This window comes from Cupressus sempervirens, chromosome 7 (assembly GCF_028749045.1).
Source record: "Cupressus sempervirens isolate cs-2001-9-10 chromosome 7, ASM2874904v1, whole genome shotgun sequence".
Taxonomy (NCBI): Eukaryota; Viridiplantae; Streptophyta; class Pinopsida; order Cupressales; family Cupressaceae; genus Cupressus; species Cupressus sempervirens.
The window spans coordinates 146,118,504-146,135,899 of NC_143124.1; the positions used below are offsets into that span (position 1 = coordinate 146,118,504).

Sequence of the window (17,396 nt, forward strand, 5' to 3'; positions counted from 1 at the left end):
AACTCTAGCTTGTTCTCAAAACCTCTATCCCATCGTACCCAAGGGGAATGTCACTAGAGATTGTAATCTGGTTCAAAGTTGGGAGGACACCAAACACTATGTTGGTCATACCACATTATCATGTCTCAAGATTGTTTCCATGCATCTAACTGAAACTAGTCTAGGCCCTTTATTAGACATGTCTCACAAGTCACCTTCTTCCCATCCAACTTTATTAAAATAAATTAGATTTATTGTTGATTAGGAATATAGTTATTTTCAATTTTATTATCTCTAGAATAATGCTCTTATTAATTTATATTTCTATGTAGGTTGCTATCAAAATAATGAGACAATGCTAAGTAACAAGAAATGTGGATGATTCAGATATTGATAATACTTCATTTGTTTTTGAATTTGTATCACTATTTTTTGAATATAGAAAAGAGAGTTTGAACTCGAAATGACTTGCACTAATTGATTTGGGACTTGTCATTTCATCGATCAGATATATATATAGCTTTGAAGAGACATGATGATGGCATACATGTCTCCATATATGTGGAGACATGTCGAGCTCCACCATCATGTCTACATATTGTTTCATAATTAGTATCTCTCATCGAACTAATAATAATTGATTGAAGAGACATGATGATGGCATACATGTCTCCACATATGTGGAGACATGTCGAGCTCCACCATCATGTCTACATATTGTTTCATAATCAGTATCTCTCATCGAACTAATAAGAATTGATTGTTATCAATGATATGACAAACATAACCAAATACAAATCTGATCTCTAATCATTGCAATATTACTCATTATCAATGGTAGTGATTTATGTCTAATATCAATTAAATCTTTACTAATTTAAATAGAAAAGATAATGATATTCAATGATTAATGCAGATCAATAAGTATAGATTTTTAATTGGAATAATTAAAAATAATGATAATCTAGTCAATTAGCATGAATGGTGATTTAAGTTCTTGTATGATATGTTCATGGGGAAAAAGACATCAATAACAACAATGCAAACCATGAGAAATAGGTTCAACACTCTCTCCCTACGTCATTCAATACAAGAAAAAGAGGGGCTTCCAAGCATAACCCTTAGCAAGCCCTAAATACAAATAGCAAAGCCCAAGGAGCATAAAGGGATGCCAATACAAAATTTAGGAACATATCAAGGAAGTACACAAACAAGGCCCCCTTCATGCAATGTTATTATGATATTTAAACAAGGTGGAAAAAATTACTAGATCTAGGATGCAAGCAAACCAATATACATCTAAAATAAGATAACTATTGAAAGACAAAATAAGAGATGGACTCACCTAGAAGTGCTCCTAGGAGGAGATTTTTTGCTCTAAAAATAGCAGATCCAGACCTATTTTTGAATATTTGACTGTGGATTCCTAAATAAAATGACAAATCAGACAAAACCCAAAATTTATTTTTTTGGAAAAGTAGTGAGGTCTAGGTTGACTAGGTTGTAACTTGACAAATTAAGTTTCTACGAGGTGATGGTGTACCAAGGTCACTGTAGGAAGGTTGCACCAACTTCTCCAAAAAGTTCTCGAGGAGTAGTTTCCAAATTCGCAAGCGTGAAATTGATATCCTACAATTTTGTTAGAAATCTTGTATGTGTGTGTGTGGCTATAAAGGGGCTTGCCTTAGTCAACCCCCCTATTTTGGTGATTTCCACCTCCATGAGTAGTTGTTAGGAAGTATGTAATGTGTAGTGTATGCGTATATCCTAGATGTGTAGATCTAGAATATAAATACTAAAATGCTAAGAACTTACTCTGTGAGTGAAACCCTAGCATGTAAATATGCATGTATGTGAATGCATGTAAAAGTATGAAGGTGCAAAGAATCAAATCTGAAATATGATATAGAAATCATAACAAGCCCCCAAGGCTAAAGCACTCTAACCATCTTCAAGATCCCCTTGCAACTACATATTGATATATTATCTTTGAATGCTTGATGAAGGATAATAACCTTTCTTTGCAATTAAGAATAAGAAACCAACCCTTCTTTTCGCCTTGAATTTTCTCCATGTCAGATTGGGGTGTTTATATGTGCTTGCCTCTTGCTTCCATCATGCGCAAATGAGGGGTTTGATGTGTTTTTATAGTAGATTTTCTAAATTTTCTCAAAATTACTCCGCAAGAGCCATCTATACAAGCGTGATTTTACCAGAGAAGTAAAATAGCACCAAGCCTAGAATCACAAGAATCTCTTGGTCAAGGTCGGCCTAGTCAACCTTAACTCAAGCCACAAAGGTTGACCTTTTGGTCTACGTTGAGCTAGGTTGACTTGGTCCAAGTCAAGTTTGACCTAGTCCTAGTCAATTTCAACTGATCAACCTTGACCTTGACCAGGTCAATTGGGTTATCCTTAGCTTCGACCAAGTTGACCTAGGTTGACCTAGTCCCAAACCAAGTCGACTTGGGTCGACCTAGACCAGAAGCTCAACCTTTCGAGTCTCTTTGTTTCAGTTTCCAAGTTGGCAAAAGTTAGGGATGTAACATGTGTTTAGGTCGAATAATCTATGACCAAATCTCAGATATGAGGTTTAGGAGGATACTCATGGATTTAATCCTACCTTGATAGAGGTGTGAGAGAAAGGGCAATCAAGGAGGACTTGTTAGGTCCTACCTTAGTTCAACCTAGGAGAAAGAGAGGAAAAAGTGTGATCATGAAATGCTTAACAATAAAGAGGAGCTAAAAGGTCATAAATTGAAGTGCGTTCAATTCAAGACTATACATGATCAATATAATAATTTATGGTTTAATATTTAATTATGCATGCATGTATGTATATCAATATACTCAATGTATATTGATATACATGCATGCATAGAACCATAGATCACTCTATTGATAATAATCATTCTTGTTTATTTGACTAAAGCTATCATTACTAACAAAATTAAATGTGAAATCTAAATGCTTAAAGCTTTGAGAGTATTTGTTAAGAGTCTCCATCCACTAGATGCCCAAACTAACATCCATGTCATCCAAGTCCACCACGATGAAGTCATTCATGATTGTATAGTTCTCTGAGGTAATGCTCATCTAGGACACCAAATGTCTACTATATGTAATCCTCTCTTAGCCACCAAGGAAGTATTGATGAAATTTTGGGTGGCTCCATTGTCAAGTATGACATTGACCTCTTTCCCTTGCAGCATACAATATGCCCAAAATATGTTGTATTGTAGTGTACTAGATAATGAGGAAATGATACCTCCCTCTTGATTGTGGTCATCTTCTCTACACGAGATTGCTTTTCACTGGGCTCCTTAGTCTCCTTAGCTATGTAGTCCTCTTCCTCATTATCTAATACAACCTCTATGTAATGACTATTTTCTCTGCCATGGAATCTATGATTGAGTTCCCATGATTCCTATAGTTGAAACAAAGCTTTTGATGTAGAAGCATCCTAGGTGGCAATCTTGCATCACTCCCAAAAAATATTATTATGTTTATCTTGTCAATTAAGGTTATCTCGATTTAGAGTTATTATTTTTGGATGATCACTATTTTTATTAAGTTAGTGAATGGAGTTCAGAGTGTTCTAATTTCTTCCTTGGAGGTTCATTTCGGATGTATCAACCTTTTACTAAAGTTTCATTGTAAGATCAAGTCTAGTTTTGAAGATAGTGGAAATTTTCACTATTGGTAACAAGGTACAAGAACTTTGAATTCAACTTTGAAAGCTTTAGAGGCTCTAAAAAGGGTTCAATGTTCCGCTAACTAGAGCTTGCGTGAATTAGGTGACATAGATAAGTTTGTGTCATTTCTAAATGAAGTCATAATAGCATATCCAATGAAATGGCAATAAGTTATGGTGTCCAAAGGTTGCGCTAACTAAAATAGAACAAATGAAATTCCTTCTTAATTTCCTTTAAGTGTTGAAGGTTGTTGGGGGCTACTCTAATGTAATAGAACACGAACAATAATATTTTAGGGATAGCTGATCTTAAAGTTTAGGATTAAAATTTCTAGAACTTTCTTGGGTGGTTAAAAATTACCTATTTAAAGAAGCTTGTAGGGTTGTCTAGGATGGTTTAGGGGATCTATATGGTGGCTTTGGCTTTCAGAATATTGTAAGGAAAATGCACATGTGGCTTTGCAAGTCATATTTTTTGATATCGTTATTGCATTTTATTGGAGATAATGGAAGTCAATTTCCTATTCTCGCAAATTGTTGTTATTTCTCCATTATGTTGTGTGTGTTTGTGTTAATAAGGTGAGTACCATTCATTAAGTGGTATTAGAGAAGAAGTTCTTGACTGTGTAGACATATATCCGAACAGAAGGCAATTTGCACCATGACTAGTTGTGCGTTTGAGTGATAAGTGCAAAAATGCCTTTGAAAAGGAACCGTGGTAGAAGAGTAGGTGTGACCAAAGAGGATTTTATAGCCCTCCAAAGATAGGTGTAAACATTGCAAGAGGAGTTGCATAGAGGAATGAATAGTGTATGAATTATACATGAGAGTGATGTGGAATTTGAAAAAGGGCACATCAAATAAGAAATGCTAGAAGAAAATTCTAATGAGGATAGGTTTTTAAGGGTTACTTCTAGGATTGGAAAGAGACCAAAGGCTAATGTCTCCACAAGTTTAGAAAATTGTAAACTAGAGGAACTAACCGATTAGATCAATGATCTTGAAGAATATTTAAAGTATGAAGATATCAAAGATCCTAAGAGGGTCAAATTTGTGAAAGCCAAACTGAAGGGTCACGCATAAATTTGGTGGCAAAAGATTTAGTTGAAGAGAAATGAGAAAATCACAAGATGAGATCCACTGGTGGATAAATTAAAGAGATAATTCATTCCCGTTGAATATGAGTGAGCTTGATTTGTTGAAGAAAATGCAAGGGTTGAACCAAGCAGGAAGAACTGTTGAAGCGTATATAGAAGAGTTCTATTGAGGCCTCATCAGAATGAGCCATGCAAAAGCTAATAAGGAAAAAGTTGTCTATTACCTTAATGGATTAAGGTCAAGTATTTGGTAAGAGTTGTGTCTAGTTAGAATGACAAGTATTAAAAAAGCATATTGGTTTGCTTTAAGGGTAGAAGAAAAGCTAAACAAGAAGTTCAAAAGCAAACAAGGTGGAAGAGGTTGAAGCAAGTAGGAAGATCTATTAAAGAGTATACAAAAGAGTTGTATCGATTCCTCATTAGAATAGGCCATGCAAAAGCTAATAACGAAAAAGTTATCTATTACCTTAATGAGTTAAGGTCAAGTATTCAGTAAGAGTTGTGTCTAGTTAGAATGACAAGTATTGAACATACATACTAGTTTGCCTTAAGGGTAGAAGTAAAGCTAAACAAGAAGTTCAAAAGGAAGCAAGGTGGAAGAGGTTGTAGTACAAGATCTAACAAACTATCTTATGGAGACCAAAATGAAGATTAGAAAATTAATGATGAGTCAAGTAGGAGTTAGAATTAGAGAAGAAATTATTCCAATTGTTCTCGTGATCAAAATAACAAGGATCAAAGAGGAAGACAAAGAAGGAAAGGACTAAGAAGAGGAGACTTTTCGTGGAACATGTTTCCATTACAGAGGTCATAGAGCTTATGAGTGTCCTCAACATCAAGGGAAAACTAATAGAAGACTAGAAGGGAATGCATGAGTTGCACATGTAGATAAAGATATCAAGTCCTCACATTTTGTACATGTTGAAAGAGAAGAAGTCTTAATCACAAGAAGAGTCTTCTTGAGTGATAAGAATGAACCTGAACAAATGAAGAATTTGATTCGCATAAGGTGTCAGTGTAATGGTAAGGTATGCAATGTCATTATTGATAGTGGTAGCATGGGTAATCTTGTTTTAGAGGAAATGGTTGATGAGTTGAAAGTAGAAAGGAAGAAGCCTTTGAATCCCTACTAGATTGTTTGATTTCAAAAGGATCACATGGGTTTGGCCAATGAACAATATTTGGTAAAGTTCAAGATTGGGAACTACCACAATCATGTATTTTGTGATATTATGCCTATGGATGTTTGTCATTTTTTGTTGGTAAGACCCTAACAATTTGATCATCGTGCAAACATGATGGGTACAAAAATATTTTTTATTTCACAAAGGATGGGGTCCTACAGAACTTGAAGCAATTGACGAAAGCAAAAGAAAAAGGTATGTAGTAATGTCATGATATGTTTAGTTGATGGAAGGAAGTTCTTAGAAGGTATGAGGTATGAGCATGTGTCTTTCATTAATTCTAAAAGTTGATAAAGAGGAAGTAAAAGATGTACCTGCAGAATTTGTTGATTGGTTGAACGAGTTTTAGGCTATTGTATTTGATAATGTGCTTGGTGGATTGCTGCCAGTGGGAGAGATCAATCATTCGATGAACTTGATTATAGCAATCAATTTTCCAAATAAAGAAGCTCATAGAATTACTCTAACAAAAAGTGAAGAGTTGAATAGAAAAGTACAAGAGTTGTTGCAAAAAGGATTGATTTGAGAGAGTTTGAGTTCATGTGCAATATTGATAGTATTAGCACAAAAAAATGGAGAATAGAGCATGTGTACAAATTCTCGAGTTATGAATAACATCACTATCAAGTACATATTTCTCTTGCAAAGGATGCATGATATTATGGATTGTTTGAATGGATTTGAGTATTTCACAAAGATAGCTATAAAAAGCCAAATCCTAACCTTCAAAACAAATGAGGGCTTGTAAGAATGGTTAGTCAAGCCTTTAGGGCTAACTAATGCACCAAGCACAAAAGAATTTCTAGGTAAGTTATTCATTGTTTATTTGAATGATATTTTAATCTTCAATAAGACAGTGGAAGAACATATAATGCATATTCATAGGGTTTTTTAGAGTTAAGGGAGGAAAAGTTGTTGATTAATCTAAAGTAGTTCAATTTTGTAAGAAGTTAGTGTATCTACAATTTGTAATCTTAGCGGGTCTTAAAATGGACCCAGAAAAGGTGAAGGCTATCTTTGAATGACTTGCTCCAAGAAGTGTTATTAAGGTAAGATCTTTACATGGCTTGGCTAACATACAAAAGTTTTATTAGAAGTTTCAATAGTGTGTGTGGACCCTTGACTGAAATAGTGAGAAGGGACAAGAAAAAATTTAAGTGGACTACAAGAGTAGACAATATTTTTGAATTGTTAAAAAGGAAAGTTACATAACAACTTGTCTTGGTACTACAAGATTTTATTAAGGTGTTTCAATTAGATTGTTATACTAGTGGCAATGATATTGGAGTTTTTTTGAGTTAGGGAAGTAAACATGTTTCTTATATAAGTGAGAAATTTAATGATGCCAAAATAAAATACTATGTTTATGGTTAAGAGTTTTATACTATAGGTCGGGTATTGAAGAAGTGGAAACATTACCTTTTACCTAATGAGATTGTTTTATTTATTGATCATCAAGCATTCTAATATTTGAATAGTCAAGGAAAGTTGAATCAGAGGCATTTGAAAATGGGTTGAGTTCTTGAAGAGTTACACGTTTGTCTTGAAACACAGGAGTAAAAATTCTAATAGGGTTGCACATGCCCCTAGAAGGAGACAATATTTTCTAGTAGAGATGCAAATCGAGGTTGTTGGATTCAAGGAGCTAAATAATTTATACTCTGATGATCATGATTTTGGCGAAGCCTGGAGAGCTTGTACAAAATCTATTACTCTAGACAAACCCAAGTGGTTAGACTTCATAATCCATGATGGTATGTTATTTAGAGGTCATCTGTTTTGCATTCCAAGAAGTTTTATGAGGGAGAATGTCATCAATGAGAAGCGTAATGGAGGGTTGGGTGGAAATTTTGGTCCAGATAAAACCATTTCTTGGCTAGTGATAATTATTATTAGCCACTGTTGCACCAATATGTTAATAAATTTGTGCAAAGTTGCATAATATGTCAAATGGAAAAAGGGGCCAAGCAGAATACAAGGTTATATCAGCCACTATCTATACTACAGAAGTTATGGGAGGATATTAGCATGGACTTTGTTCTTGGCTTAACAAGGACTTAGAGAGGGCATGATCTACTTTTGTAGTGGTAGATAGATTTTCAAAGATGGCACATTTCATTCCTTGGAAGAAAACTAATGATGTTGTTCATGGGGCAAAATTATTTTCTAGAGAATTGGTGAGACTACATGGTCTACCAAACAACATAGTTTCATATCAAGACACCAAGTAGTTTGAGTAATTTTGGAGAACATTGTAGAAGTTGTTAAAGACAAATTTGAATTTCAGTTTAACACATCATCGATAAACTAACGGACAAACAAAAATGGTGAATAGGAGTACGGGGAACCTATTAAGATATTTGGTAGGAGATAAAGAAAAGGGATGAGATTTGATTTTACCATAGGAAAAATTTGCATAGAATAATATGTTAATAGAAAAACTAGTAAATCATTGTTCCATATAGTATATGAAAGTAGCTCCTAAATACTTTAGCATTGAGGAAGTTGTACAAAGGGGGGATAAGTGGTGTTAAGCTAAAGACTTTGTAAGACACTTGAAGAATTTGCATGAGGTGAGGAAACACATTACTAAAATGAATACACAATACAAGGCTAAGGCGTATGAGAAAAGAAGACAAGGAATTCAAATTGAAGATGAAGTCATGGTTCATTTCAGGGAGAGATTTTCAATCAAAATATATAATAAGTTGAAGTTGAAGTTTGGACCATGCAAGATACTAAAGAAACATGATTTTAAAAATCCCTATGAGGTAGAATTACTCAACAAATTGAATATTTCACTAGTGTTTAATATTTTAGATTTGGTAGAGTATCATGAAGGATTTGTCAAAGATGAGGTCACAGAAGCACAATGGAATATTCTAGCAACTACTTCAACTATAGAAGAGATTGAAGACATTTTGGATAGTCGTGTTGGCAATAGAAAAAGAAACAAGACATATGAAGAATATAGGGTCAAATGGAAGGAATGCCTATTCTATATTCATTACGGTTGTCAAGGAAGGAGGCTAACCATATTGGTTTTCCTTTGAACACCTAAGATGTGACAAGGTCACTTCTTAAATTAGTCAGAGTGTTTGATGCAAGAACATCTTGGGTGTAAGGGCAATCTTGCATCCCACAAAAAAAATAAAAACAAATAACAAATATATATATCTATATATATATATATATATATATATATATATATATATATATATATATATATATATATATATATATATATATATATATATATATATATATATATATATATATATATATATATATATAGTCTTGTCAATAAGGGTTATCTCATATCAAAGTTATTATTTTTAGAAGATTACTATTTTTAGTAAGCCAATCGTTAAAGCTTAGAATGCTCTAATTTCTTCCCTAGATGTTCATTTTGGGCATATAAGCCTACTAGTAAAGTTTCATTGCAAGATCAAGTCAAGTTTTGAAGATAGTAAAAACTTTCAGTATTGGTAGTAAGGTACTAAAACTTTGAACTTAGTTTTGATGACTTTAGAGGCTCCAAAAAGGGCTCAAACCTCGGCTAGCTAAAGCTTGCATGAGACACACATTGTAGATCTATTTATGTCAATTTCAAAATGGGATATAATAATAAACTATTTGATCAACTTGAAATGAGTTATGGTCTCCAGAAGTTACGCTACCTGAAATAGAAGAAAATGAATTCCTTCTAAATTTCTTTTGTGTTTCAAAGGTTACTGGGTCCTACTCTAATGTAATTAAGTATAAATAACAAATCTTATAGACAATCAACCTCATAGTTTAATGTTAAATGTCCTAAGTTGAAGACTTCGTAGAACACTTGAAGAATTTGCATCAGGTGAGGAAACACATTACTAAAATGAATACACAATACAAGGCTAAGGTGTATGAGAAAAGAAGACAAGGAATTCAAATTGAAGATGAGGTCATGGTTCATTTGAGGGAGAGATTTTCAGTGGAAATAATATAATAAGTTGAAGTTGAAGTTTGGACCATGCAAGATACTAAAGAAACATGATTTGAGAAATTCCTATGAGGTAGAATTACTCAACAAATTGAATATTTCACTAGTGTTTAATAATTTAGATCTGGCAGAGTATCATGAAGGATTTGTCAAAGATGAGGTTATAGAAGCACAATGGAATATCCTAGCAATTACTTCAACTATAGACGAGATTGAAGACATTTTGGATAGTCATGTTGACAATAAAAAAAGAAACAAGACATATGAAGAATATAGGGTCAAATGGAAGGAATGCTTATTCTATATTCATTATGGTTGTCAAGGAAGAAGGCTAACCATATTGGTTTTCCTCTGAACACCTAAGATGTGACAAGGTCACTTCTTAAATTAGTCAGAGTGTCTAATGCAAGAGCATCTTGGGTGTAAGGGCAATCTTGCATCTCCCTCCCCTCCCCCCCCCCCCCCCCCCCCCCAACAAAGATATATATATTGTCTTGTCAATAATGGTTATCTCATATCAAAGTTATTATTTTTAGAAGATTACTATTTTTAGTAAGTCATTCGTTAGAGCTCACGATGCTCTAATTTCTTACCTAGACATTAATTTTGGGCATATCAGCCTACTAGTAAAGTTCCATTGTAAGATCAAGTCAAGTTTTGAAGATATTAAAAACTTTCAGTATTGTAGTAGGGTAATAAAACTTTGAACTTGGTTTTGAGGACTTTAGAGGCTCCAAAAATGGCTCAAACCTCAACTAGCTAGAGCTTGCATGAGACACACATTGTAGATCTATTTGTGTGAATTTCAAAATGGGATATAATAATAACCTATCTAATCAACTCACAATGAGAGTTATGGTCTCCAGAAGTTATGTTACCAGAAATAGAAGAAAATAAGTTCCTTCTAAATTTCTTTTGTGTTTCAAAGGTTATTGGATCCTACTCTAATGTAATAAAGTATAAATAATAATATCTTATAGACGGTTGACCTCATAGTTTAACGTTAAATTTCCTAGAACATGAGCCGTTAATATTTGCCTATACCAAGAAGCCCGTAGGATTGTGTAGGAAGGTGTAGAGGATGTACATGGTGGCTCTAACTTATATAATATTGTAAGGAAAATGCTCATGTGGCTTTGCATGTCATATTTCTGAATATTGTAATTTCATTTTATTGGAGATAATAAGAAACCAATTTCATGTTCTTATAAATTGTTGTTATTTCTCCATTCTTTTGTGTCTGTTTGTGTTAATAAGGGGAGTACCCTTCATCAATAACCTCCTCCTAAAGCATTTCCTAATCACATCATCCATAGGGGTCCCTTAGGCCAATCATTATAAAATGGTTTTTTCCTTTGTCCTATGAATCAGGGGCCCTTGGAAGAGTTTAATTTTAGAACTACCATGCTAGACAATAAAGCAACAAAAATATTTTGAGTTTGAATCAACTAACAAACTCCAAAGAGTCAACTACAATAATATAAGCACCCCAACAAGTTTTAACTTCACCTCTATAATAACCCTTTCTATTCCTAGCACAAATTTGAATCTCTAGGATTTTTTTTCAAACACTTGTAATGAAACCTCTACCTTGTTAGCTTTTATTTTCAGATTGCTTTTACTTGCTTGGAATGGTTTCAAATAAAGTTTAAATATTTTAAAATGATTACCAAGATATCTAGATGACAAACTAAAATGCACAAGTCATACAATGGAATTCATTTCTTTCATTTCTTCACTTTTTATAATTCACAAGAAGAACTCAATTGTGGCTTCTTCAATATAATTCTTATGACTTATAAAATATTAATCTTTTGCTGCACTTTCTTTTGAAGTACTTGAAATATAATATTTAATAATATTTCCCTCCATTTGGAGCACAACAAAATAACATAAAATATATTTTAATAATCACTTATACCTCCTTTAAATTTCCACTTCACACGATTCCTCATATCCATATTATAATTTGGCTTTATAATCACTATATAGCTCCTTTAATAAATAAAAAGTTGAATAAAACTTAATGATGTGTACTTTTAAATAATTAATAATAAAATATTACTTTATTAATAGTTAAAATGTCATAACTCCAAAGATACTCATTATCTTGATTTTGTTAGAACAAGGGGGTAACCCGCTGCATTCACTGTTAACCAAGCTATCTTACTAAAAATAGTAAGGGTTTATCTCTCTCAACCCTTCATTTACTATAATTAGAAAATCCTTAAATATTTGATCAAAAAAGGTGTCAAAGTCATCACTGCAATTGAGGTTGGTCCAAGTGCCCTACCATATCTAGAAATGCTACACAAATTACTTGCTATAAATAGTAAGTGTACCAAACTAATCCAACTAACGAATGAGTCAATCATTGTGCATATCATGAGTCTGGGTGCTCCTACCAAAAATAGTTGTGACCATAACTTGACTCAGTATAAATAGTAAGTCCCCAACTAGAAGCTCGGTCAATGTCACCATAACTCTTTACATTCCAAAAAATAGACACTGACTATTTAGAAACTTATCATAAATAGTAAGTGTGCCAATCTAACTCAAACAAAGAGCGATCTTGAACATCCTTGACCTCACGAGTGGAAATTGGCCTCCATCTTTGCCAATTGAACCCTCTAAACAACTACATTAGCATAGGAAGGTTAGGAAATACACTATTCCTCTGATGTTGACACTCACGAAAAGGGGGCATTGCAAATAACATTATGTTAAAGGGGCATGTTAAATTATGGTAGGATTTTATGCGAAGTGAATGTGTTATGAAATCAAGAGCATTGCAAACTAGACCACCTAGTCACTAAGCTCAAGGGGAAGGTCATGTCATAAAACTACACTAAAAAGATGGTCAAGAAGCTTCAAAATCTTCACCAAAAAAGAAAGAGTATCTTCTACACAAAGTACAAGTCCAACAATTCTTGATGGTTGATAATTGATGTTGGTAGCACAAATAACTTGGTGTCTGTGAAAATGATTAAAAACTTGGGGTTAAAATTTCTTTGCACACCTCACAATGTATAGTCTCTTGATTGCATAAGAGACAACAAATCGTTGTTATTTAATATTGCAAGGTTGCATCCCATGTTAAGGGGTATGCAAATGAGATATGGTTTGATATGATCCCAATGAATGTGTTCCAAGTGTTCATAGGATGAGGAGAAGTGTGATAGACAATGAAATACATAATATGCAAGAAAATACCTTCAACATCACAAAGGATGGTCAAAACTTTTTGCTACAGATTCAAGAAGAAAAAGGAAGACATGGTGGTAAGGTGATGTTGTTGAGCAACAAGGTGTTTTCAAGGAGCTAAGTATCACAAGGAATGTTATAAGATAGTGCACAATCTTGTATAGAAGCCATTAGATATCTCAAAGGAGTAGGAAATTGCAACATTATTCAAGGAGTATACACAAATAATCATTAGCATGATGGTAAAAGTATCGTTGCTAGTGCAAAGCATTTCAGATTGTCTTAAACTAGTTTAGGATAAAATTTGCCGAAAAAGCAATACACAAAATGAGGCAACATGTGAGTATGAAAAATCAATAGGTAAGTAGAAGGGCTTTAGGAAAGAGGTTTGTCTTCTGTTTATATATTTAAAAATTATTCTACAATCATCCCCAAAAATGGCCTCCCGTCACTACCATCCTCAAAATGTATTTGTGTGCTTCCTATTGTCATAGAACCTTGCATTGAGTATGAAAAATCGATAGGCAAGTAGAAGGGCTTTTGGAAAGAGGTTTGTCTTCTGTTTATATATTTAAAAATTATTCTACAATCATCCCCAAAAATGGCCTCCCATCACTACCATCCTCAAAATGTATTCCTGTGCTTCCTATTGTCATAGAACCTTGCATTGACTATCACCACTAACCAGGAAAGATCTGGCAACATAGCGTTAAATTGATAAAAGAGACAAAGGCTTGCTTCCTTAAGATGTAGATTGACAAATATAAGTAAAGCTTCATAAGCCTCTAATAGCTCTAATCACTTCCCTAACAATATTCTTAAAAATGTTCAAGGAGATCAAAAGTGATCATAGACACATTGACATTTCTATTTGCAGACAGGATTGTAAGTGTTCTATTCTCTACTTACTTTTTTTCCCCCTTTTTAGAGAGTTTAATGTGTTCCTTTTCTTTTTGTCACCCAAAAAATCATTATATAGTTTCTTTCTTTCTTTCTTATGAAAGATAATTCCATATTTGGCACTAATATCTAACATCCTTACAGAATGGTATTTTTTTACCTTTATAATTGAGGAATGCTGCTAAGACATATGTAGAAAGCTAGCTATGCTATGAGGAATGAGTGCAAAGCTTGCAGACTAGGCCGATGAAAGATATAAGTAATAATACATATGGAAGAGCTTTGATTGCGAAGTTCTAAGAATGAAATTATTTACAGAATGCTGTGTCAGCAGAGATGCGTGTAGTTATTCTATAACTTATTTTCTCATAAATAATTGCAAACTATTAATATTGTTGATGAAATGAAAACTCTTATTATCAATTATGTGCCAATTAAAGAGAATATTATAACTAACTGTCAAAGGACTTCAACAGGATCAAGAAATTTTATGAAAGAAGCTTATGCTTGCAAAAAGATCCTGGAAATATATGTGAATATAACAGTAAGCTTGAGAAACTAAATGAGATGATGCCACACAAATAAGCTTCTTGTTGACATGAGATTCCCAAGAAAGCAAACCTGCACGTGATGTTTGCAATGGCTGAATCTGCTGTTGTTTGCCGCTCTGCTGCTATCTTGCTTGCAACCATATCAGGCCATGAGGTTCCACTTGCAAGAGCTGTGAAAGCTATGACATATGGGTTTATTCCTACAGATCAGACAGAAGAAAATATGTAAATTAATAATAGATAAAGTAAAGTTAATGCACAGTAAATTAAAGGTTTTGCTAAAAAATTTAGATGATATCCTACTGATAAACTATATAAGAACAGAAAAGCAACCTGTTACACAGCTTATCAGATCTGTAAGTTTAGTAAGAACATATGAAATCCCAGTTATAAAACCCAGGGAAACAATGAAAGCCAACCACCCATGAGCAATGTCACAAGGAGGAACAAAAGCAAACAAAATCCTCCAAGGAAAATTTATTAATCGCCAAAATATTTTTAAAGATCGAAGGGGAACCCCGCTGTTCTTTCTTGTTTCATAGTCTTCCATCTGCTTATAGGAAAAACACAGATTCAGTAAAAAAGGATTACACCCAACCTTATCATTGTATCCTACAATATAGAAAACAGTGTGACCAATTTTTTAATTTAGAAAAACACAGAAATAAGAACTTGTACAAATACTGTAATTTGACTTCTCAATGAAAGCAATGGCAAACACAATATCCTTCTCTCGAAGGACAGGCTTACAGGCAATGAAACAGAAATTGTATTCTTAAATGTACTTACATAAAATATAAAATAGTTTGTGCTGAATGATAAATTGAAAAAGTCCTCTGTCATTAGTATTCACACAATAGGACATAGACTAAAGGAAACTGAGATCTTATATTAACCCCCTAAAGGAAGGACAATGAGATCATAGATTTACACCCTAGAGCATCGTACCACTTAAAAAAGAAGGCAATTTTCCATCAAACAAGTTTTAACTACCAACCACAACCCATTCATTTCTTGATTGCATTAATAAAATAGCCTGTATAGAGGCAAATAAAAAGACATGTATTTTTGTTTAAGTATAATGCTCCTAATTAGTAATGAAGTTGTCAATTGCAACTGCATAGTACAACCTCTCTATCTGCACATCCTTTGCAAACGTGTACAGTAAGTACTGCCTGTAATATCCCCTTCCTATGTAAATACTGTTACTTTATTCAATGGGTTCTCGTAGGCTAATGAGTAGGAACTCTTGGTGACAACTAATCCAGCAAGTTGGTAGTATCAAGTGTTTATTTGAGCTCCAATGATTATGATATGTGTAACACCCTTTTCTAGAAGGATTTTGGCTGAGTTCACCAATAACTATTGTTGTTAGTAGTCAATTTCAGGCGACATGTGAGCCATTTGTCAGTATTACTATTTTAAGATAGTAGGTGGATGCAGTCTTTGGTATTATCTCAAAATTTGACATAATCCAGTTTTTTTAATCAAATGACAATAAATTATTAATTAATAAACTTAAATTAAAGATTTATCATCATTTTATAAAGGAACTACATGGGCCAATAACAAAGTGGAAATGCTCTATTTAAATGCATGGGACCTTTTGCAAACACCACATTGGGAGAATAAAGTGATTCTAAATCAAATAAAAGGACAAACTAAGAACAGCGTAGCATTTTATATAAAGGTAATTTAAGAAGCTCATTGTATATGCTTAATTTGATATTTTGCTATTCAAATTTACTGGTTGAATTTATTCAATTTGGAGCTTTGTGAGGACACAATCCCTTGCACAGATAATCTTCCACGTTGGTAAGAGATCCAATTTGGAGGATTTTAGTGGTTTTAGGAATCACGCAAAAGCTAAATGGTGCTTGGTTTGTTGGGTGGATATTTTGCAACCAACAGTTTGGGTAAAATTTAGTCACAAAATAAGTAGACCAGCGACAGCATGTGAGACAGAGTCTCTCCTACCTTAAAGGGAAGGCTCCCCCTTCTCACTGTTCCTTGGATCAACTCAAGGTAAGCAAGAAGTTGAGATATTTAAAAAGGTATTACCAATAGTCTTTCCTCTTATCTTTCAAAAAAGAATCCACTTACCCATGGAGCAGATAATGGGCAATATGAAACCTCGAACTACACTTCTATCTAAAATTGTAAACGGTGATACCGATAAACCAACACTAATTCAAAGGCTAGCTGAAAACCTAACAATTTGGCTCTAAGTTTGGTCTTAATCTATGCTATAAGAATAAACTTTCACTACTGGGGCACAAAGACCTCCAGAAGTAAAGTATTCTAACTATTTTTTTGAATTAAGAAAGAGATACAAGCTACAGTCAAAGCTCCTAGTCTATGTATCTTCACAACTGCTCTTAGTCAAAGCTTCGACTTCGATTGCTTTCGATCTCTTTATACTCAATTATCAAGAACACAAAAACACATGAATCAAAGATAACAAATGCAAATCATAGTCAAATCTTCCAACTTGCACAAGTCACAATTGCACTCAATGACAGTTCAACTCCAATTGTTTCTTTGTATTCACTTTTTTTTCAAAACAGTACTAAACAATCAAAGTTATGCTTGCACAATTTCTCCAGAGCTCTCTTGCATACAATAAACGATGATTTTTACAATGAGGGGGCACTCCTTTATATAGGCAAAGGAGTTGAGAAAAAGGATGACAAAGTGGGAGCAACTCAACCAACTTTGATCCGGTCTAACTAACAAGAGAAATTATTGGATTACATGTCATAAGGACATGCAAATAGTATTTATTACATGTAATTACACAATTTCA

At 33.6% G+C, this 17,396-nt stretch overlaps 1 protein-coding gene across 3 annotated transcripts in view; it reads right to left on the bottom strand.

Moving 5' to 3' along the window:
* Positions 1–17,396, bottom strand: part of LOC149545943 (magnesium/proton exchanger-like) — a 145,015-nt gene that overhangs the window by 12,069 nt on the left and 115,550 nt on the right. For all 3 annotated transcript variants that reach the window (XM_089790889.1, XM_089790891.1, XM_089790888.1), the window contains 2 exons: positions 14,924–15,140; positions 14,661–14,790 (listed from right to left, as the gene is read on the bottom strand). In XM_089790889.1, coding sequence (XP_089647015.1) covers positions 14,661–14,790; positions 14,924–15,140 — 347 coding nt within the window. The remainder of the gene's footprint in view (positions 1–14,660; positions 14,791–14,923; positions 15,141–17,396) is intronic.